At 40.4% G+C, this 25,367-nt stretch overlaps 1 protein-coding gene across 1 annotated transcript in view; it reads right to left on the minus strand.

Moving 5' to 3' along the window:
- The window catches only part of LOC111654310 (copine-9-like), a 91,803-nt gene that overhangs the window by 45,575 nt on the left and 20,861 nt on the right, over window positions 1-25,367 (minus strand). The window contains exons 3-7 of the mRNA XM_087173690.1: window positions 20,460-20,506; window positions 16,084-16,187; window positions 14,770-14,809; window positions 14,558-14,560; window positions 13,268-13,344 (exon numbers count right to left, since the gene is read on the minus strand). Of these exons, the coding sequence (XP_087029816.1) occupies window positions 13,268-13,344; window positions 14,558-14,560; window positions 14,770-14,809; window positions 16,084-16,187; window positions 20,460-20,506 (271 nt within the window). The remainder of the gene's footprint in view (window positions 1-13,267; window positions 13,345-14,557; window positions 14,561-14,769; window positions 14,810-16,083; window positions 16,188-20,459; window positions 20,507-25,367) is intronic.

Here is a 25,367-nt window from a genome sequence, read left to right on the forward strand (position 1 = left end):
AACTTCCTATACTCAAGCACAGGCCCTTGTCTCGGTCTATACCTGTCATAGTGCTTGATGTAGTGGCTTCACTGAACACTTATTCCAGCCAGGCCTTCCAGTTAAAATTACGAGACGTAATTGCACCTCTATGTAGATGAATATTCCTTAAGGATTTATCTATATGAGCAAAGCAGTCTTCCTGTGTGAGGGTTGACCAGTCCAGGTTTTTCTGTGTTGACACTATTTCCATATATAGCACAGGTATATGTTCAACATTTATTGACATAACAACAGGCATAGGATCAGTCATCGCTACAGTAGTGCAGCCGTGATGTAGTGTGCCAGGCCTCATTAATGTATGTATGAATATCTGTAGGCAAAAAGCACTTGACATTCTAAAATTATTATCTTGACAGAACTGAGCCACGCGACTGGAAAATAATGAGTTCATGTCTGAGATATTCTTTTTCATCTCCCCAATGACTTATACACTAGAAGAAGTATTGTTTTTAATAAAGGAATTGATGAAGGCAAACCTGTTCAGATATTCATCCTTGTTCTGAGGGCGTGGACACATTTAGGGTAATGAAGTCCTTGTCATTGTGAGTAAACACTACATTTATTAATGAGTCAAGCTTTTATTTCGTAGAATAGCCACACCCACTGATATCCTACCTCTAATGACTCCAATGCCAAGGTCAGTCGTAGACTCCCCGCCCCGTTAAAATTTTCATTGAGTTTAGTTTTTTCATGTCTTGCTCCACAAAAATGTCTCTTGCTTACAGAGTATGTCACACTTCTCCAGAAGGTTGTCAACAACTATGCAGCAAGCTTCATCCCCCGCGCTCTGGCCCAGACGCAACCCATGACAATGGTCATTCAGCAAGACTAGTGAGTGCCCATTGCACCAGCAGGCATCACTCCCTCATTCCCGCCGCAGCAGGTGCAGTGTTTGACCCAATAACTCCAGCCATGCGACTCATAACAGCGCCGGACAAATGCCCCTTCTGGATTGTACATTTTGCCAACTTCACTGCATTCAGCAGACACTTGAACAGGCTGTATTTACTGTATATTGTCATTCTTTTGACAGGTCACCTCACGGCCAGTTTTTCCTTGAAGATACACGGACAAAGTTTCTCTGTTTAGGTCTGGTGAAAACTTGGAAGCATAAACACTCACCAGCTTCATCTTGAGCATTTCTATGTTCCCCCGCAGCCATGTTGCCAACACCAGGCATAACTTTACCGGGGTGGAAAGAGTACTGGAAAACTGTACTGAAGCACAATCACTGTTACTTAAAAGAAATATGTGTGGTTGTATGGTTATAATGATGATTATATGATATACCTGTTAAATTAAAGAACATCTTTAGGCTATCAAACGTATACGGAGGCATATATACATATATGTCATTAAAGCGGAGTGCAACCAATAAATTCTAGTCAGGTAGCTGATAATAGCAGTGTGAATGTGTGTGTTTCAACCGAGTCATATTGCTTTTATGGACTATGTCCTATTTTTGGACTATGTTTTATTGCTTTTATTTATGGCTTTTATTGCTTTTATACATTACACTGTATATTGCTTCCCTGTATAACTAAAGGTTTGAATGAAAAAAACACTTTGCAGCCTCTGCGTACAACTAATGACTACAAATATCCACTCAGTTGGCTGTTTATTAGGTCTAGCTGATCTAGCTGAAATTAATTCAGTCTAATACAACAGTCCTGAAATAAGTCTTCCCTTATAATGTCCAGTTCTTACTAACATTGTTGTAGAGAGTTGTCAATTCAACTGTATGATAATTTCGGATGTAGTGTGTCACATAAATCAAATAGCTGCCACTTCTTATAGAATTCACAGCAGAATTAACCACCAGACAAGGTGAAGAATAAACAGCAGAAACTCCAACAGCGGTTGCAGCCGACAAACACAAACAAAATGCTACGTTGCTAAGCAACACGGTCGTTGTTGATGATCTCCTCTGCACAGTGACTGTACAACAATCAGTCATCTTTTCTTGCACTCACCTGTCTGAAATCTCAATGCAGACTACAACCAGTCCACTCAGCCTCTGACTCACTGCTCCTCCAAGTTTTTAAACACTGAACTCAACGAGCTGCAGTCACAACAGGGATCATCAGAAACAGCAGAAAAGGTGGTGCACACCTCAAGTGAACGTAGAGGTCACAGCTGAAGGATCCACAGTATGTATTTTTGTATTTAGCGTTTAGCCAGACCCAGCATGCTTCTGTTGGTCACGCAGCATGGCATGTGTGTTTGATTTGGGACGTGGTCAATGGGTGGTGCAGCCAATCAGCAGCTTCTTCTCTGCTGCAGCTGCTGATTTCACTCTTTTCATTTGTTGTGTTCTCACACTCATCAATCATCAAGTCTGTAACAATTTCAATTTCAAATGAAGTTTTAAAGTATAGAGTAAAATTGCAGACTTTTTGTTATAGTAATGACAGTAAATGTAACTCGTTACTTCCACCCCTGGTTACCGCTTTCTGTCTCAGTGCATCTCTTGGCTTAGCAGCAGTGTTCTCTGGAACATGACGTCGACCTTTTTGCACAGCACGACTCTGCTTTGGTGAACCTAACCAACACGTTCATCCACTGGGACTATCCGCATTCAGAGCGTAGGCCCCCGTTAAAGCCCGAGGCTCTCATCCTGTGCAGCCCATAGCGCTAAGCTGCCCAAGCCAGTGGCTCGGACCATCGCATTGAGTCAGGTCAGTGGAACACTCCAAAGTTCCACGTCCCTAAATGTCACCAGCAGCGGTTCAGCCATGTAATGAGAGACAAATCTTCTCCTCACACTCAGCATTACTTTAAGGCAACTCTGTATGTTGTTGACGAGGCCCTTTATGGAAAAGGTTCTGCTGTATAGCACGGCGAAGTTCAAACAACTGTTTCTTCACGGACTCTATCCACTCAGAATCAACAGTGTTTGCAGCCGACAGTACCACCTCGCCCTGGCTTCATTTTTACAGCGGGGGAAATGAATTAACTCAACTCTAAAAATAGGAGCAGCCAAACTTCGTGGTGCAATGTCCGTCATCAAAAGTATAGAGACAGAACAGGGGATTTGAATCAACAGTAGAGAGGGGGGTTCGTTTGCCATGAATACCATAACCACAAGTAGTAGAGGTAGGCTTTCACTTACGCTACGCTCAGAATAATCTTTCATGCTGTGCACACTGCTGACAGTTGACTGCTGTATTTATATGTATTATTTATATTGGTGTCCCAGGCTACATCGAAGATTTTTCACAGATTATTTTTCCAAGTGGACAGACTTACTGCATTATATCTGAAAACAGTTCTGAAAACAACTGAAAATAACTGTTGTAATGAAAATTATAGAATGGAGCTATGATCAATAGATGGGGTAATAAAGTGACTGTACATGTAATTCCCTAAATCAAGAGTGCAGTTGGTTAAGTTACTCTTCAAGCATGAAATTCGGCTTACTAATGAAATAACCTAGATATTTCACTTCATATCATGTTGTGTCAGTTTGTAACAAGAGAACCAGGCTTCACAATATAAGCTTCCTCCAGTGGACCAGCTTTTTAGCCTCTCACAGATAATTAAGGGTTCTGGGAATAAGCTACTTCACTTCTGCATCTCCTCTCTGAATGGTTTTCACATTCTGTGCTTTAATTTAAGCACATTCGGTGTGGGTTTTTGACAGGGTGGAGTCCCTTGTCACTGCTCCTGTATTTTGATATTCATGGACACCAGGATACCAAAGCTGCAGAAAATAAGTGTGTTTGGTTTCACTGAGGGAGTTATCGCTGCCATTTGTGCTGGATGCTGCAAATTTGGATTCGTATGACCGTGACCTCTAATGTTTGTGGCTGAAGTCGGGAGAAAACTCAAAACACAAATTGTTCTCATGATCTGTTGTCTGACCATGTCCGGAGGCAAAAGTGATTATGGCTGTTCTGGATGGCCAATTACTCATGAGGGTTAGATGTTGTTGAAGAGGATTAGACTCTTTTTGAAAATACCACAAGCACTTCGTTTGAGACATACTGACTCCTTGATTTTGACTCAGGATGAAGACAAGCAACTCGAGTTCTGAGGCCATGCCTCCTCTTTTATAAAAAAGTGAGGGGGGAGAAGCTGCCCAGAGAAGAAGCCTTCAGTTATCTTGCTGCAGGCATCCACTGCAAAAGTGGCGCTGGGGCTGAAGACGGGCTGAACAATAATGCAAAGTCCATAACTTACTGGTCGGTCTTAGTTCTGTTCATTCGAGTGTTGGTTAGTGTCGTTAGGAAGTACACTGCAGATACAAGCAGCCAAGATGAGGTCTCTAAGGAAGTGTGGCGCACAACCCCTACCAGGATTCAAAAATTGCATGGATCCAATTAGCCTAGAAAACCAAACCGGTCAGCAAGCTCATGTTTGTTCGGTGTCACAGATGGGTTTGGCCTTCCTCCATCCATCGTGAGACAAGTTGAGCCAATCACAGCCATTGATCTAAAATGGGGTAGGCTTGATACAATGACTGACAGAGTGACAGTGCTGAAGCATGATGACGGTAGTTTTTGCTGATACGGAGAGGTGTTGAATCTGCTATTGTGACAGTATTAAACAAACTGGACTGTATATATTTTCTCTAAAGGAAAAACACACAACTGCACTCACAGCATTTACTGATAAGAAAGACGTGTTTGCCGTACTACTGACAGGATTTGGTAAAAGTTTAATTTGCCAACTGGCCCTGATCTGAGCTATGCAACACTTTTCATTGCTCTGATCGGTTGTAGGTCTAGCCAGTTGCATTTGGTCTGAAATCTAAGCTAAACTGGGACGTTTAGACTAATTTGCAAATGCTAATTGGTTTGGCAATGCCAGGCTAGGATCAAATACTAATTGCAAGTAACATCATTAACATGTTATTACCCCTGATAGCTCTAAGAGCGAACAATATGGATAAATCCTTTATCTTAATGTATACAACTTTAATCGCAGTTTTATATGTAAAGATCAGTATATTTACCAGAAATTAGGAACTATTTAAGAATAAAAATAACCAGAGAGGAATGTCTGTTTAAACTAGACCAGCAAATTAAATACCTGACAAATCGACAATGTAACATCAGTATAACATGAACGACAACTGAGAGTGATAGTTTTGAAGGTATTTGGTTATAACTCAGAGTACTGGAGTAATTAAAATTTCAGCCTGATGACAGCACTAGATGAAAAGGGTTTTACTAAATATATTACAATTCATCCTAAGGGGAACATGAATGTCTGTACCATAATCCATGGCAGTCCATCCAATAGTTGTTGAAATATTTCACCCCAAACCACATATGTCAACCTCAAGGTGACAAAACAGGAAAAGTCAGAGGAACATTAAAGTCAATAAGAGTTATCCTCTTGGGACTTTGAATATCTGTACCAAATTTTGTGTTAAGCCATCCCTCAGATTTTGAGATATATCACCGGATAGGTGAATAATTACACCAGCATGAAAAGTCAGGGGATCAACATAGTCCATTAGACTTTATCCTCTCAGCAACGTGAAGGCACCACAGTCACAGGCAATCTATCCAACCTACTGACAAGCTGACACTGCCATCCCTACAGCCATGGTGCTAGCATGGCTAAAAATACTAATACAAAACAATACTGTCATTGATTTGCAACATTGCCCACAACAGCCGCACACACCGAGAGACATGAACAGGATATGCAAAATTTTTGACAGTTGACATAGCATACATTATGTGCCCAAATGGACATTTCGCTTCAATAAAGTCAACCTAAAATAATCTGGGACCTCGGTCATGGCTAAATCACATCAGAAGTCACTTCCTGACGATGTGTTCCTGCCTGTCTGTCTGTATTATACTGTGTTGCAGCAGAGTAAGACAACATCTGCAAATGCCTCCTCCACCACCAGCAGCTGAGTAACAGTAACATCATACTGGCTGCAATCTGCCACTGTTTGCTGCTCTCTCACAGAGCAGAAAATATGTTATTTTGTTTGTCTCACAATTCATTTCTTTTTCTTTGCCAAAAGTTCGTGGTACATGTCTGTATTGGATCTTTCTCTGTATGACATCAGCCACAGAGCAGAAGGCATCCCACTAACTGCCCCCAATTACACACCCTGCCCTCTGACACAGCGAACCGACAGACTACTACAATGTCTCGCAGCAGAATCCAGACAGGTATAATTTCATGACACAGGCTGGGTTGCCGTCATAAACCCACCAACATAACCATCCCCGCGGACAGCTTATTTAGTCCACTATCCACCTCATCAATCTGCATCTGGGTGACTGGAAGCGTGTGGGTTTGTTAATAGATCGGCCTAATTTTTTAACATTTCATTCACAATGGGGCGATCTGTCTGTTTTCTGCATGCTTGTCAGCTGTAAGTGATGATGATACGGTTATAGTTTCAAAGTTTTAGCCCATGCTCAGTACTGTTGTGTTTCATATGTAGATGAATTAATGTTATATACCGTATAAGTGTGTGTGTGTGTGTGTGTGTGTGTGTATGTGTGTGTGTGCATCAAAGATTACGTATCTCACAAAAATCAATTCCAGTTTAAAAATACCTCTGCTATGTGGTCGTACTGTATGGGTGTCCATATTAGACATCTTTATTTTTTCAAAAGGGTGCATTTTGGATCATTGTTATACTTTTACCGCCTCGGCTAATAGCTCCCCTCGGTTACCATAGCAACACACAGGTAAGTGGAAAGGAGTGCTTAGTTTGCCACGCAGCATGGAGCCCGTTTCTAAAATTGTTGACCTATAAAAATGTACACCCACCAACATGAGGAGGCTACCAGAACCATATAGGTTCTCGACTTTTGTGTGTGTGTGTGTGTGTGTGTGTGTGTGTGTGTGTTTGATGACAGAAAATGTAGAAGAAAAATCAATAAACCATGTACACTTAGAAGTTTTTTATATACAAGGTCTACGTTGTCTTTATCCAAGATTTTACTTTGTGTGTGTGTGTGTGTGTGTGTGTGTGTGTGTGTGTGTGTGTGTGTGTGTGTGTTTTGCACTGTGCCTCTCAGTTTTCTCCACAAGTGCACAAAGTCTTCTAAATGACAGCTCATACAGAGAGGACTCTTTCTGTCTCTCCATTTCTCACAAGAAACTTTCCTTCCCCACATCTATCCTCTTTCTTCTCTTTTCTTCTCTTCTCTTTTCCTCTCGTATATTTTGTTTGTTTCCTTTGGGTGAAACACATTCCCTTTCTCCCTCTCCCTCCTCCCTCTCTCTCTCTGGTCTGCTGAGTTGTCTGTCACCCTTCACAAACCTCCCTTTCACTTTCCATCTCCCCTCTACCTCCCTTTCTCTTTTCATCCTCCCTTGTTTCACCCCCTGGGCTTTACTCCAGACAGCTGTCTATTCCCTGCAGGCAGCCATCAGAGACACTGACCATATGGTAGGAATAGTGATTGTGTTCTTTTGGTCTCTTATTGTTTTGTCCTCCTCCTTTTCATTTTCACCCTTTTTACCAACGCACTTCTTGTATAGCCACCTCCTTTTGCTTCCTTTGATTGTACTTCTGGTTCTCCTGGGGGGGTCGGAGGGGAAGTAGGTATTTTTGTGACAAAGCCATGGACATGAGGTGTATACAGAGATCATAAGGGAATAATGTGACAGTTACATATCAAAACATTTGTGTTTAAAGGGAATTGAGGCCACCAGGTATTTTTGTCACAGGTATTTTAGGACTTTTGGATGCATGGTAGTGAATCATCAATAATTGAGATCATAAGTTATTGTTGGGATTATGGGAAATCTTGCCATCTGCCATTGTATATTTCAGCACAGTACAACACAGCACAAAATGCTCCTTGGTGTATTAAAATTTCTCTCTTTCTGTGCAGGTAAACTTTTAAAGCTGCACTAATGAATGTTTTTATATTAACTAAGGAATTTCACTGTGGAAGGCGTCACTCCAAGTGATGAATTCATCAAGAATCATTCACAACTCAGTCTGCAGTCTCCCTGAGCTACGGTGTTTTAGTATCTGACTGCTCATTGCTTTGGTTTAGGCAGCTCAGACTAATTGTTCTGGTTTAGTCTTACAGCTCTCAACCTTGTGTTGAGAAGGGGCACATTAGAATTGATCTGAAATTACATTCGTCAGGTGGGCAGAAACACAACTACAAATGAATACTAATGTTACTCAATATCTGCTCGCCTGCGTAAATTGACAAGTACTAGCTAAGACGAATGCCAAAACGACTTTATAATGTGATATGTCTATGTTGTGTGATTATAAAATAATATTACACATAATATGTAAACATGTTCAGAGCTAAATCAATGTCTATCCCAGACTGTGGAGAAAAGTTTCACTATAAGAAAAGTATTTGTAAATTCACTGTACAAAAAGCTAAAAAAAACTAATTAAAAGGAGATGTATTTTGTGTGTAACTATTGCTGGGGTTAAATTGTGGAACAATGCTAATATAAAATGTGTAATTTGCTTTTGGTTTCAAGAAGAATGGTTTGCAAAGCTCCTTTTGAGGGTTATAAGTGTAAATGATTTCCTTTTCTTAAAATATAGAACAATGCTAATATCATTTATATAAGATTTTTTACTGACTATGTTGTTTATATTGACTATGTTTTGTATGATGACTGAATAAAATTACTACTACAGCACCCAAGTGGAGGGCTATATTTATTTATATTGCTTTAATGCAATACATCCTGGAGTTTTGATTGAATCAGACTGGGAAGGTAACAAGGTACCAAATACAGAGAAATGTTTGTACAAATAGGTCCTCACTTGGTTTGTTCTAATGCACATGTATAATGATTCACATACACATTCCTGCCAGCTGTCAAAGTACACAGTACTGCACCAGTAAAGGCAGAAAATAAGAAGACTGTCAGAAAGTAAACAACATTAGAGCTGGAACAAAAACACAAGTTTTAGATTTTTCCTAAAATTGGCTTTGCAAATGTTTTGCGATGAGGGGAATTCATATCATGTTTTTCTAGGCTCCAGTAAAAAATTCAATGCATTTTGAGGAGGTAAAGTTAATGTAAACAGAAACACAACGGGGCACCTTTAATGACTCACGCTCCTGTCTTTCCAGTGACTCCTAGTGATGAGTAAGAGGTGTTAAATGATACTTGAAAAGTGTTTATTGTTTGTTTCTTCATGGAGCCGTGTGCTCCAAGAAAATGTCGACTTCTAGCTTTCCAACATCAGTATCTGATGACAAACACTTGCCAACAAATGTAAAGAACTTTACTTCATAGAGTTAACATTTAGCTTCATGGCTTTTTAATTGGTAATGAAATGGCTGTAGCAATGCAACACCACTTTGTTCTCAGAGCCTCTCTTCTGATTGGCTGATTCTGAACGGATTGGAAATATCACAAGTACTCTGTAAACTCTGTACGCAGACTATACAAATAAAGTATTACCACATATAGTGAATTTAAATTCCAACACGCTCCGAGTGGTTTCCCACAGACATCCCCTCATTTGATGGTGAGATCAGACCGTTATCTTCTCAGTGTTAGAGAATCTACCGTGTCAGTGTCTTTTAAGCTCTATTGTCCCCCATTAATCACAGAATGAGTCATTATAAAAATCCTTCAGACAGGGGTCTTATTGTATGTAACCTTTCACATATGTCACTTTTCTCATTTCTCTCCTCAAGGAGAATTTCATTAGCGGATGAAAAGAAAAGATGATTAATCACATGGAACCTATGGCAGGTTTGTGATGAGTGTGAGTAATTGTACCTACCTTTAAAAGTCAATTTAATTAAAAAAAATAGGGAACATAAATCTATTAATCTTTTATGTTGCCGACATTTGTGTGTGTCTAACATTCTGTTTTTGTTTTTTTTTCTTAAGCCTTTCATATGTCTTCTTTTAACCCTGCAAACTCTGAGTTGTGCATAAATTATGGTCTGGATGTCTCAGCTTTCATGGCTATTTCTGGATTTCTGTATGTCTTCAGGCATTGGCATTATATTCACTTTACATTCACATAATGCCATAACGCCTCTCCCTCTTTCCACTCCCTCTCTGTTTTCCTCTTTGCCCCTCACTCACCCAGCTATGTGGCATTTGAGTTGAAAGCGGGTCATAGCCGGCTGGTTGTTTGATCTGTCTGAGCATGATAAGCTTTCTAAAACATGTCAATAGTGCTACTGGCAGGGGACAGCTGCAGGGGCCACAAACTGGCCTCTCGTTGACTGGACTCAGCTCCAAGTCCAGCCGAAGTCAGTGGCAGTGATTCATATACTGTACTACCATTCCAGAAAAAACTCAACAAACCCAGACGGACTTTCTACTGACAGGCTGGTGTTATAATCACACAAGTATTTGTTTATAGGCAGAGCTGTTGCCAATGGCTGAGCTAAACCTCCATGGGTAAGGACAAAAATGGTTGTGAGTACAAATTAGCAAACTAGAAATTGGATAGTAACTAGTGAATAGAATATGAACTGCAAATGATAAGGTCCAATGGTATAATATTGTTTTGGTCATGTTAGTGGTTCAGCTTTAAGGCTGGCAGTGTCAGACTGTCCACCACTTTAGTCCAAAATGAAATATCTCCACAACTGCTGGATGGGTTGCCATGATGTTTTCTATACATATTTATAGTCACCAGTCTGACTCTGGTGATCCCGACTTTTCCTCTGGTGTCACCAGCAGGTCAAGTTTTCACTTCTAGTTTGGAATATCTTAAAAGGAATTGGATCAAAATTATGTAGCCTACAATTCCTGGTCCCCAGATGATGTACCCTAATGACTTTGGTAATCCCTTGAGTTTTCCTTGAGGTTGACATTTGTGGTTTTGAGTAAGATGTCTCAATGACTTTTGAATGGGTTAATACACACAGTCATTTTTCCTCCTGAGGAAGAATTGTTGTAAAGTTAAGTAGTAATTTAAGATGGTGAACATGGTAAACATTATGCTGCTTAACATTAGCATCTTGATCATTGCGAGCATGTTAGCATGCTGTTGTTAGCATTTAGCTGAAAGCATTGCTGTGCCAAAGCACAGCCTTAAAAAGAGAGCTAGCATGTCTGTAAACTCCTACGGCATTTTCAGACAGTGAGCGGCTGCCATTGTGGCAGCTGCCTGGTAACATCAGTGTTGTCTATTTTGAATCAGTGGCAGCAGGGTGAAATGCCGCTGTGACAGAACCCTGCTACCTCCGATCCTTCGAACCCCCTACATCACAGGCTGCTGCATAATTAGACTTTGAAGCTGATGTTGCACGCAGCACCTTTCAAATCAGCTCCTGTATCGTTTCCCTCTCTGTAGTTTCTGTGCCATGGCCACAAAGTGAGCTGCAGCGGCAAGTTGAAAAAGCTTAACCACCATGAACTCTAATGGCAGGAGTACAGAGCCACTTCCTGCCTTTTCCCTGTTGCTGCTGCTGCTGCAACAGGCAGCAGATGTTTCGGCGTACATTGAAAACAATGGAAGAGGCGGCGGCAGCAAATGCTCACTGTCTAAAGCCACCTTTACACTTGTAATGATTTATTTTGATTCAATTGTAACTGTGACATTCAAGATTCAAGCTTTTCCTCAGGTATGAAGTTGTGCTGCCAATGCTAACATGCAAATATAATTAACTTTTATTAGTTTGAAGAGAGTAGAGCTGAAACTGTAATTTAATCAATTGGACGCATTTGCCCAAAACATTATTGTGATAATTGATTTATCACTTTGAGTAACTTTACAGGCAGGGATGCCAAACACACCACAACACACCAGTTGCCACAATGTGTGCACTTTCTGCTTGTTTCTGTTTTATATCATTACAAACTGAATGCTTTTGGGTTTTAGACTGTTGGTTCAAAACAAAAAACATTTGAGGACCTCACTTTGGATTCTGGGAAAATTATGAACATTTTCTGACAAAAATAAAGAAATCAAGAAAATAACTTCTAAATTAATGAATATGACAGTAATCATTAGATGCAGTCCTTGAAGTGAGCATAAATCCCAACTCACATGTGGGAAAGGCCTGCCTTGAATACTGTGTGAGCAAAAGTATTTCTAGCTCAGACTAGCTTCGTTGTTTGGTTACAGATTCAGCTTCAGCTCTTTTCACAAGTGTCAAAGTGGTGGTGACCACCTGACGCCGCACATTTCACCACCACCTGCGACACTTCAGAGGGGCACAGAGCCGCAGCTGAAACTGTCAAGACAAACAGACAAGTAGCCCACTCCAGCCTGTCAGTGAGAAACAGCTCGAAAACAAAGCGTCACAAACTTTCCCTCCTCATGCCCCCTTGCTCTATCTTGCATTGCGCTTTGTCTCTATTAATAGAATCTCAAAATCATTATTAGATGGTCATGGGACATCTGTACATTATTGTTGTAATTTCTCCTCAAAAACAATTTTTGATGAAGTTATTCCTTCCAAAAATAAGGGATCACATTTCATTTGCTACACTAATGGAGGGACAAACTAATCAGAAAAAGCTTTTTTTCCCCCATGTTGCGAAAAGTGCTGCTCTGCTCCAGTTACACTTGTTCAGTCTATACTATTCAGCTCCTGATTCAGATGCTGCTCCACAATGAGTGCTACTGTGATCACTTGAGAAGTGAAGAATTGTCTCCCGGCCCCCTGCATGATGAGCTCCATAGTGTAAAGGCAGACTTCGCCATATCTTTTCCTTGCAATAAAATGAGTTCAAATCTGTCTCGTGACCTCTCTGACTTCACATCTTTCTCTGTCTCCCAGCATTCCTTTCACTCCTTTAAGTGCAGCGTGTTATCTAACACTGTAGAAATGCAATAAAAATAGGGGGTTTGAATGTATCCTATTTTCCAAAGCATCAATTTCCACTATTTTCATATAACAAAATAGAAAATATGAGCAGATTTTATATCTATCTGTCACTAAGCAAAGCTGCTCACAACAAAATGCTGGCGCAGGCTTCAGTCCTTTTTGTCTAGCATAATAAAAACTCAATACTACTTTAGCAACAAGAGCTCAGTATGCAGTGATCTGGCCTCTCACACTCTGATCAAACAATATAATAGATGAGGCAATTTAAACCTGGTGAGTCTATAACTCCGCATTAGTGAGATGGCTCATATAGTGTTGTTTCTCACACCAGCCATCAATAAATATGGAACAGGAGACGGAGGAAGACTCATTTCATTTTGCCCAACTGCAGAAATTATTTATGGGCATATTTCCTATTACGAATGTGTTTCAAAACCTGAACAATGCAGTCATTTCTCACTGATATAACAGAACAGGATTCTAGGATGCTGGCGGAGACTTACGAGAGGGTCTTCTCCAGCCTTCCCCCCGTGGAGCCGATGATTTCTCCAAGGGTACAGAAGGTCTGGCCCAGAAAGTCCTTAGGGCGACATAGGATCGAAAAGAGGGAATTAACTGCACAACAGGGCCAAGAGCAAGTCCTGGATTAAAATCAGGCTCTAACAAACAGAGAAGAAACATAAATACAACCTGCAGATTCAATAATAATGCCCCGCTTAATGCAGGCGTGGTCCAAGACGCCATGGTGTGCTCAGCGCTGACAGAGACCCATTTATTTGAGGGTTAGATCATAAGTTAACACAGGGGAAGCACCCCATTAAAATATATGAGCACCAAACTAATGACTTTAAACATTTCTGGACCTTCTGTGCTTTAATAAACAGGATTAACACTTGAGCTCAATAGCATTTTTCAAAGACTATAAAATCAAAAGGGGTAGTAATAGAGATATTAAAGTTATTAAAGTTCCATTAAAGTTTAATCTCACATTATTGAAGTGTCATTTTAAATTAAATAATAAATTTAGGGTTTAATTTCACCTTTTATGTATATGCATTAGCCCAACTAGGTCAAGCCCAGGAAGTCCTAGTGGGCCATATTATTCAGATACTTGTTGGCCGATTGATTATTCTTAAAAGGGCCACTCTGTGCATGAAGCACATGTCCTCGTAGTAGAAAAGAAAGTGTTTTTTTTTCCTGCACTCAGCCTTTTCATTGAACAACAGACTTTGGACTTTACAACCAACCCACACATCACAGAGAAAAACATATGGTAACATAAAAAAGCAGAGAGATGACACGATACAATAAAACTCCTGCACAGCAACGAGGGCAGAGCACTACCTGCTAATGGTTGTTTTTCGTGTGTGTGTGTGTGTGTGTGTGTGTGTGTGTGTGTGGGCGCGAGCAGGTGTAGGTGTGAGTCCCGCAAACACGGTATGTGTGTTGTAGCTCCTGTGAATGTCCTGACATGCACAATCTGCTGTGGTGTACTGTCTCAAACAACAACAGCTGCTTTTGCTTTGAAGTCGAGTTCTGAAAGTTGGTTTACCTGAGCGAACGATAAAGACAAAATGAGGAACAACACTATGGCAGAAGCTTTCCAGGAGTTGGTGTTTGTCCTTGATGAAATAAGATGAAAGAATGGGAGAAAAATACAATAAAATTAAAGTGAATGAAAAACAAAAGAACATACAAGACACTTCTGGGGACAATGAAATATACTGGAAACTAAAAAGTGAAGTGACACCAGGACTCATGAAGACAACACAATCTGCTCGTAAACCACTCACCTTCTGTTCTCCCATGTCATTTATTTTGTTAGGAAAGACAAAAAAAAGACAGATTTAAAGAATACTAAATACTTTTATTCATGTTGAATCATCATCATTTGCTGCACCAATTCACTGTTAATTAGCCTTAACATTATAGTAATGCTGAATACAATGTGATAAATTTGAGGCCTGATGGAAGCTGTCAGCTGAGGTCGACATGATGTACTTACGTGTTTGGAAATATTACAGCTTCTGGAGTCGACATTGTACCTGCAAGTAAAATAAATAGATAAATGAACAGTAGGTGATAAGATGCAAAAACTCCCAAGACGGCATTTGAAAGAGATAGAAAGTGAAAACATGTAGAGATCCACTGGTTTTAGTTGAGTACTGTTGCCAACTCAACGACTTTGTGGCTAGATTTAGCAACTTCTCTGACCTGATAAACCGTATACCTACATTCCATTCATTTGGCTGTATTAGTCTCTTAGATAATGTATATGTGGGCACAGAGAATAGGAGAGAAACAAACAGATAAAGGGCTGAAACAGGCTAACACTAGGGAGAATGCAAATAGGAGGCATTAGCATGCTAATTAGTGTATTACGTTTTCTTTAGCTACTTTTCATTAAAGGTAGTTGGCAACACTGCTGTTGAGTGTTCAGAAGAGGAGAATACATTGACATGTTGGTAAATACACTTGCTTGTCTGTTTCTGGCACAGAGAAATAGCTCCAGCAACCATAGATAAATTATTTTAATTACTATCTTTAGAGGTGCTGGCAAATATTTAAAAATTTTGGTGAGAGCCAGGCTAGTAAGTTCCTTTTGCATTGACTCTTAATGCTAAGCTAAGCTACAAATTACCAGCGGTGCTGTTATCTTGAAGTTAGCATAACATTCTGCTAAGTTCAACCTCTCACTTCCAAAGCATCTGCGTTGCTTAGCAAAATTTGGATATAGAAGATTGGATATTGGAAAATGACCTTGCAAAGCAGCAGGGGTGCTCAACTGTGACATAACAGCATCATCACAGCTTTCCTCTTCAAACAAACCCCCTTTAAACTTTATACAAGCTACTGCTCTACAGACTCCACTGAGCAATAAAAGCACATTTCTGTGCCTTTTATTAAACCCACAGAGGCGTGCAAGTGATCTTTCTCTTCCATTGATTAAGGATAACAGGTAGGTGAAGCATACAAAACAGCCAAACGGATATACAGACGCCAATTTAAATCAGTGGGGCTGACAAGTGGTTTTAAGAGGGCTTTTTTTTTATGAAAAATAAAGATACTCCTTTCATGATTGGACATCTGATTTTAGCAAAAACTGGCTTTTTCATTTATTTTAGTGGAGAGAAATTAGCTTTTCACCAAACTGAGAACCTTCAGAGAGAGAAATTATTAAAATGTAATCAAAGGCGTTGCTATCTTAGGGTCGTTGCTTGAATCCACATTTGAGTATAAACATAGCAGGATGTTTCCAACTTTAGAAAAAAAATAATTCATATTTATTCAGAAAAGGTTAGTGTGTTAGTCTACTTACACATCGAATCTTAGATTTTGTTTCTCTTCAAAGAAGAAATCCAGGACAAACTTCCTGACGAAATCGGGATTCCGAGTGTTATCGATTACTTCTGTCCTGCCAAACTACAAAAATAGATAAATAACAAAGTGATAATCGGTGGTAATAGGAGCATTGATTCAAGAGTCAATATATGTCATTAAGCTCACATTAAGACAATACACCGGAGAAAGAAGTGAATCAAATTCATGAGATTCAGCAGAAACCCATATTACCACCGTAACATTCTCACAGGATTGGAATCCATAAATATAAAACTCCTTTGCAAACCACCACACGGTATCACACTGAGCTTCACCGTGCAATGTGCTAAAGCTTGTGTCCCCAGAGAAATCAGCGTCCTACATTAGAGCAACATTAGAGCCAGCACTCCACCATGCGAGCCCACAAAGTCCCAGTCCCAGCCTTCCTCCTGGGCCAGGCCGTCTCTCCATCTCCCTGACAATCACACCAGTAATCCCCCCAGTGGACTGCCAGCTTCGCCTCCACGGCCTGGCCCGACAGCAGCGTGTAATGAGCTATTGATCTTGGCACTGCTTCACCGCTGCCTCAATACCTCGACTCATGTCTTTAGTGCCCAGCGCACATAATCCACGCTATCAGCTGCGTCCCCTGCCTATCCATTACGAAGGCCTCGCAGGGGAGTGTATTGGACCTCAGAACCTACCTGCCCCATCGACCCGGAGGGGAAATTCTGTGATATGTCCTTGTAGTTTTTTTGTATTTTTGTCTAATAATCGTATAATCTCACTCAGGCATGATTGGTTAATAGGTGCGGTGGTGTTGTGGGTGAGGTTAGGGAATTTCCTTGTTACCAGGGGAAATGTTTTTGGGTTGTCCTAGGAGGATACGTGGACCATCTGGAAAAACAATGATTGGTTTCAACATAGGCTATATAGGACTAAGAAATGGGTGTATTATAGGTTCCTACCCCTTTAATTTACTGTTCTTCAGTAAGCCTTTGAGAAGATTTATTCAGGATCCAAAAACACACTGGTTTACAGAGAAACCCACTCAAGGTCAAAATAACAGTTAAATAATAACAACAGTGGTGAACAAAATAAGGGTTTTAAAATTGTTTCCTATTCGTGTTATGTGCACAGTTGTTGTGTGTTGACTTGTACAAGGTTTGCAATCCTTTGTGTCTGGGAAAATGAAATGGGGCTCATACAGATTACCATACTATAGTTTCAATAGTAAAAAGTCTTCATGAAGGAATGTATTGTTGAGATTTTGAAGAGATTTGTTGTCTAGGAAATCTGCAGGTCTCAAACTGACGACTGGTTATTAAAGCTTACTTAGGTTTATTCATTTGGGTATTACAGTAAAAGTACAGCAGTAGAGCCCTACCACAACATCACTGTGTATGGTCATAGCAGTATTAGTTTGATAGCATTTAGATTCAGATTAATTCAGTAGAAGTTGATGGACATCAGCCTGGCAACATAAGAGAAGCACCCAACACATTTTTAATTCAAACATTGCCTAATTCTGATTGGCACACTGGAAGTTTGTGAGAGCATATTTTTTCCAGCTGAGCCCCATCTACTTCAAAGAAGTTAGAAAAGCTCAGCCAAAAACTGAAATACAGAAATCGCTTGTGAAATAACTAAAACTGTTCTAACTTGGGCAGAAAATTGGGTGTTAAGGTTGAACTCATCAACTTGTTCTCTCCCCCAACTTATATAAGATTTAGACGCTCGGTCAGGACCCATTGGCGTCACTTTTCTAACGCACTGCGTACCCCTATAGTGGCATTTTTCAACATGAAGCTCAACATTTAGATTCACTTCACTTCCTTCAGTGAATGCATTTATTGTGGCCAATTCCATTGAAATACACTGATTCCACCACAAAATTTTACAGTTTTAATTGCTGGTGCGACCAGCTGTTTATTCTGGTTTCTGTGCCTGTGACCACACACACAGAATGGTCCATCTGTAGTCTTCCATTGGCCACCACAGATGATTTGTGGGAGCCTGGAAGTGGAGGATCATATCCATTGGCTGGAAAATATGGAACCACTTGTGATCAAAGAACAATTTGGTGCACAGCCTGATGCAACTGCAGCAGTAAACGGGCAGAAAAGAAGCACAAAATTACAATAATGTTACACAAACCACAAAAAAAGAATATGGACCAGCAGGGGGACAACACACTGGAGCTTCAGAATATATTGATATTGATCGATATATTATGGTTCAAGTGAAGGGGTGTTGCAATATACTGATATTGATATTGTAATTGTTCTTTTTTGTACGTATTGTTCAGTCATTGTTACAGACTCTTTCTCCACCTCCCTGCATTCTAGTGATGCCAGATCGGCTCTGATGTCATCCAAATCCACCCACCAAAACAAATTATTCTCCCTGATTTACAGACCAGCACCTGATCTCTTCTTAACCATCATTTCTCAGTGGGATATTACGAGTGATGATATAGCAAACAAAGTGTGAATTCGGCTCCACTTAAAAAGACATGGGCCACCCTGATTTGTAAAATTCTGGGGTCTCTAAAAATATTAACACTGTTATTTTGCCATGCATTTTCCAGTTGTTTTGTATCTTCATCAACATGGATCATGTGTAAAATTATGCTTTACTACTATATCATTCATTAAGATAACTACATGATGTTATAATTGCCGTCGCTTCTGTGTTAATGTAAGGGCTGCTATTCCCAATTACAGTAACTGTATTATTCACTGGTAGCATGGATGTTGAGGACTGGATAGCTTGTAGGGCAGCCTGGCTTTGTTTTGCTGGTAGCAATGCTCATGCATATGTGTGTTACGGCTGTGATGGGTAACTTTAACTCGATCCCTTGGCATCCTGGCGTGCTTTGTTTCTGATGTTTCTGAATGCTCAAACATTTGTGTGTGTTGTGTAGTTTTGCTATTTGACCTATTATTGCTATTTGACCCTCAATAAAATATGGAATGTATTAGCCTACATCTCACACAATGAAAAGGGGGTTGATGAAAAAAGATCTTTGGAAACTTCACAGGTAAAACGGAAGCAAAACAGAAACTCCAAAAATAGTGGGAACACTGGAGCAAGAGACACAGGGAACTGACAAATTCAAACTGAAGCAAACAGACGAACTGACAAGGACAACAGGGAGCACAAAGACTAAATACACACAAGTGAGACAAGGGTAATTGAACATAGGTGAAACACATTAGGGCAGGGCAAAATAAGACACACAAGGGAAGTAATTTCAAAATAAATCAGGAAATCAACCAAAAGTCCAAAGAGAAATATTCCTGTCAGGGCAAACCTTGATAGTATTTGAATAGAATTCATTTGGCAAATAAGAGACAAACAAAGTTAGAGATGAATTCGACTGATGTTTTTAATTTTCTATAGATATCATTACCATGAATTCTTTTATCCACGATAATCATGAAGTGAAAATCTGATATTGTGACAGCCCTAATCGAGTATTGTCATAATGAAAACTACCTTGTCAAAAGCAAACAAAGAATTTATAAGGTTTCCATTGGAGCACAATTATCTGCTCATGGTGTCAATATGTGCTCGGCTGGCAGCGAGATGTTTACTCTGCTGATTGCGGCGCAATTCATGCCGTGTTTTTGATTAAGTCCCATCACATGGCATGAAAAAGGTGTGAGGCGTCTTGAAGTGAGGGGATCAGCAGTCGCGCTGACACATCAGTGTTGACTTTGAATTCGCAAATGAGGAAGTGCATCAACTGAAGACAGGACGCCACAGGAAGACAGGCAGATGAAGGAAATATAGGGCTAAGAGATGACATGGAAATGTGTCTTTGTGCTGGAGAGATGTACTGAAAGAAAAAAAAGGGGAAGAAATTGAAAAATGCAGTAATGAATGGAGGGACACACGACCCCGCCTTAAAAAGGAGTGACAGAGGGTGAGACAGCAGCAAGTCAGGTGGAGCAGATGGTCCATATTACGAAACTGAAAAAGAATCACCCTTCTTTTCTCTTAGCTCTGAGACATGATGTGAATTCCCTTTGTCTAACTTCTGAAGCCTGATATAATTACTCCCTTTTTATTTATTCATTCTTTAACCTCTATTGTTAATGGGGTCAGTTATATGGTTTTATTTCTTCTCCTACCTGATTCAGTTTCAGACAGTAGTTACACCTGTGTGGGCAAGTGCAAAGGCTGACACTTTAAATTTTTCTACAACAGTGTTCTCAGGGGTTTGCAGTGAGTTCGCCTCTTGGACTTTAACTTGAAGTTAATACTTGTTATATAGCATTCTTAAGAAAAGACACGCAGGCTATACACTGACAGGTAGACAGAAACATTGGATGTTGATATTGGAGGACCAAAAATATCTTAACTCACCTCCCTCCACTCTTTGGTTCCCACAGCCTGCAAATACAGGACGACCACTGGAAGGGAAGGAGATGAAGAAGAAGCCAAAGGGGAAGCGTGAAGAATAGAAGAAAATAAGAAGAAAAAGCTATTAAATTTTTAGTGATTAGTCTGCTGGTTTTTACATGTTAGCTCCTGCAGCACCTGACTGATATTAAAAGACTCAGGTAAGAATCAATACTCTGTTTTCATTAGATCTGGAGTAGCTGGAAGCAAAGTCAGTAATTCCTTAATATTAAACATTACAACAGCACAGAGTAACTTTTCCTCCCCCCTATCAATGTCAATAATTACGAAGAGGCAGAATTGCTGTGTATATATGGCATTGTTATACAGACCACATCAAACATATCATCTGGCTCCAAGAAAAACAACAGAATCAGTCATTTGCCCCAAATGCCCCAACACGACGTGTTTTCTACACCTCTTGGATGATTTGTCATGGAATTTAATTCAGAGATTCATGGGGGAGAGCCCCTGACTTTCCATCTAGCGCCATCTTCTCCAAGATGGACTGGATACATTTTTTGTACGGACATTTGTGTTCCCCAGAATATGAATCCTAATAACTTTGGTGATCTTAAACACACTAATAAACCAGGGACTGTGTTTAAAAATGGATATTTCTTTCTTATTCAAGAAAAGCACATGACCTGAACAGTCAGTATTGCCAACAGAGCTTTTGAATTTGTTTGCACAGCATTAGTGTCTGACCATTTTTTTATTATTCCGACACCGTCCTTACTACAATTACATTACCACGGCTGCTTAAGATGAACTTTTATCTATGTATCAGTTTGGTTTTCTTTACAATGGGCATTACGACCTTTACGAAGCTGTTAGCTCAGCTATAGCCTCAGTGATCTGAAAGTAGTGAGTAAGCCTAAGTTTCACTATGGGTCCCCTAACTAGTCATTATTCATGGTTTTCTGTTTATAAAGTCTTAGTGTGGTTTGTTCACCCAACATTACATTTGTCTTCTGAGACAAAATTTTTCTTTGAGAACAACTGCGTACATATGCAGTGGAGCAAAGACGGCCCAATTATAACCCAAAAAAGTTATCATGTTGTCATGTTACTGATCAAACACACGTACGTGCATGAATAAGCAAACAAACAACACTTACTAAAAGCTCTTATGGGAGGTATTAATAATTAACCGAGTTTTTGCTGTTTATGTCTAGACGGGCACCATCCGCCCCTTGTGCCTCGGTGAAGTTTGGACATTAGCTCTAATGAACTTCAGACTGTCAGACTGGCAGACGATTAAAACCACATTTTCCCTCCTAATGAGCAATTAACAGAGCGGAGACAACAGAGATAGGGCAGCAGGAGAGAGGCTTTTGGGCATTACGTCTTAAGAAGAAAACAATCTTTCCTTTGTCAGACTGTTAATCATATGGAAAGTGTACAATGCTGCTTAAGAGGGTTTTGTAAGTCTGAGTACTACAAGTTAATCAGTTGGTGAATAACATGTTAGCCTCCAATTAAATTACAGAACACATGGCAAATGCGCAACAGGGATTTAATCTGTTTGTATCAAAGTCATACACCAGTGCTCTCTCTGCCCCAACAACTGAAATAATGATGTTCAAGAGACAGAGAGTATGTCTCTGTATCTGAGACCTTGTTGTTTCCCCAAGGTTGTAGAGTAACATCACAGCAGCCTGAACAGTGGGCTAAAACTAATCTGCGTCGAGGTTACACCAGTGTTGGCCATGTCCGATGAACCTGACTGATTGCCTGCTTTATGGAAAGTGACTGAGAAAGGAAAGAGCCCATCTGGTCAGCCATGGAGCAACCAAAAGGAAATTCGTTGTCACTCCAAACCCGAGTCCCGACTACTAACTCCTGTGGCTGCAGGACGGGTACCCAGGTGACTCTGAACATGAATGAAAGGGAATTGAGCACAAATCGCAATAAGTTCTCACATGGATCCACATCTTAGCAGCGTACAGTGAAGACAGTGCCGCAGTGGCACAGAGAAAAGACATCTTCAGACAGTTTAATTGTTATGTTCTTAAGGCAATCATGCATACCTGATACCTGCCAACAATGCACCTTTAAGCATGTTGATGCTATTCCTATTTCTCATTTATTGCCAGAGTTGTCTTAATTCCTAACGATGCCACAAGGTGCCAGGAGTTATGTGTTCCCTTGTTATACTTGGGTCAGGACCTCTAGATATATCAAACCTGTCAAGTATTTAATTTTTTGAGTAGTGGGTGTTGCAAACCTTTAAGAGCATATTTCGAAAAATGTTCTTGCACACCTAAATGTCTTAGTGACAGGTGCATAACATCAAAAACTCAACAAAAGAAAAAATCTCACATACTCACTTCATTAATGATGAAATGATGCACAGTGTGCAGGATTTTTACCTTGTGTTCGCCACACTTTTCAGGCCACTAGGGTAAGACTGAAGTAAAGCCATTTATGTGTCATTATCCTCCGAATGTTTTGAGCTATAGTGTTAATATAGCTGGTCATTTAGTAGTCTTAACTATGAACCAAACTGCAGCAGTGAATCTCAAAAAAGGATGCAGGAATAATATCCACAGGATAACAGGCTAACTGGCTCTGAGTCTACTGTCTAAACTGAAGCCCCCAGGCTGCGTCTTCTGTATTCTTGGGTGTACAGGCTGCAGTTCGGCATGTACAGAAAGAGTCAAGGGCGAGTACTTGAGAGCGGGTATTAGCAGTGACCAAGTCAAGTCGAGTCAAGTAAGGTAAGCCCTGGGGAGAAATCATGACTCAGTCAGTCACCACCTGCATTGCTTAATGCTACACTTAATGCTACTGGCCTTCACAGCATATGGCACAAATATATACAGTATATATATATATATATATATTTCCTGGAGGCAGTAAGCACCAGACCTGGTAGAAATCAAACTCTCTAAAACATCAATACAGAAGAATTGTTCAATCATCTTTGGCCACTAGAGCAAATGGCCACCAGCAACTTTCTCGTTGCCTAGGGACATTGAAAACATTGTGTGATGGACGAATCTATTTTGCCTGTCAGACACACAAGGCGATAGGGCCTGTTATTTTGGCTTGAGTTTACTGGCAGAAACACAACAAAAAGGAATATGTTGAAGAACAGGCACAAATGGGCGATTATAATCACAAGCTTCTTTATAGCATTTTATCAGCTACATGTCAACTTGATGAAAAAGGTCACATATTTTACATAGAATATATATTTCTGGTTTTAAGAAACAAAAACCATCTAAATGTAGTTTCACATCTCCTCTCTCAGGCTTCTCTCTTGAGCTCTAGCAACAACAAATCAGTCAGCCAATCAGAAAACAGGCTCAGTGCCTCATCTGACTGTTTTCTAAGTGATGCACAGCCAGGCCAACCACAGGTAACAGATTGTAGTCTACTACTGTAGCTTGGTAAAACTCCTCCATAATGGCAATGGTTAGTCAGGAGGTTAGAAATGAGTAGAGCAGACGGTCAGACCGGGACTAAAATGCTCTGGCTGGATTTTGTGTGGAGCTATAAGTCTGTAACACTAGAGCCATAAGCCTGGTTCTGGTGCAAACCGCTGGATCATTTGGAGGCATTGGGGTGACCGTCTTCAGTGTTGCAACGTCGAGGTGCAGTAGTTGTGGAACAAGCTTCCCCTGTCCCAGGCTAAATCTTTTCACAGCTTGACCCTCTAGGCAGACCAGCACTGTGCCAGTGTGGGTTGAGGCCAGCCAGGGGAGTGTGCATAGCTGCAGTATCCAAGACCATTGGGGACATTAGGGAGGTGGGTGATCAGGCGGCCGGGACAGCACGAATGGTGAGTGGATTATCAGGAGAAAGAGAAGGTGAAGTCAAACCTTGTGAAGTTTTGAATGGGATTGATACAGATGAGAGACTGATGGTGCCGCTGAGGTGAATTCATGGAAGGAACGTTTACCTACGGCTGTGTGACGGTAGTGTATATGAGGACATTATGGAGGAAATATGCTTTGCCTAGGCAGCTATGGAGACAGAGCTGTAAAGCTGCTTTTTTCAGTTCAAGTGTAACTCATAAATCAATATAAAAGAGTAAAAGCTGAAAAGACATTTGGAGAGGCCGAACAAAAGACTAGTAAGAGTCCTTAGTTGAGCGTTGTGACTGTTCCGTTACGACATCACAAAGTAACAGAAGTCCTGACAGCTTGTTTTATGTCTCAGTTTCTGCATACAGACTGTGTGCATTTCTCTGTGGACTGAGTGCTTTGATACTTTCACACTATTAATATAGAACCTAGACCTGCTTTATAATCAAAAAAGACGTGTGGTACCTTTAACATGGCATTTCATTTGGTGAAATAGTGATGATTTGGTGTAATAAACATGAGAATACAGGCAGCAGCAGAAACAACAATTATTGTATCCTTAATAATTGTTAAAATATGTATTATATATCTATGAATTTGGTCCAGAGAGGCACTTTAGCCAATGAGGATAAAAGGGGCAGCAGCTCAAATCATTGTGTGCCTGCCAGCAAATATTCACTTCACTTCTAATGTATCTTTCTAACAGATTGCTATGGGATGCAAAGAACATGCAATCTCCTGCATGTATGACATTCGAATCCCTTCAATATTCAAATTTCTGTCCCATCAGAGTGGAGCGTAATTGAAAATGGCAGAGTGTAATTTTGGACTCATCCGGCTCGCACCACGTGAGCTGACAGCAACAGTCACCTGTGTAAAGGTTTTTTTTCCGACTGGGGATTTCTTGCTGCTCCCTCCTGGATATTCAGTGCAGGAAAATAATCAGAGAGTGGGCACACATAGACAGGATGCCACAGGCTTACTTAAAGGCTGAGGGCATAAGCTGCTGCTGTGAGGTGAGGTAGATGGGTGGCGGGAATGTGGGCTGTGGGGGGGG

This window comes from Seriola lalandi, unplaced genomic scaffold (assembly GCF_002814215.2).
Source record: "Seriola lalandi dorsalis isolate HSWRI2012SDOR001 ecotype SW California unplaced genomic scaffold, Sedor1 jcf7180002054269, whole genome shotgun sequence".
In the NCBI taxonomy this organism is placed as follows: domain Eukaryota; kingdom Metazoa; phylum Chordata; class Actinopteri; order Carangiformes; family Carangidae; genus Seriola; species Seriola lalandi.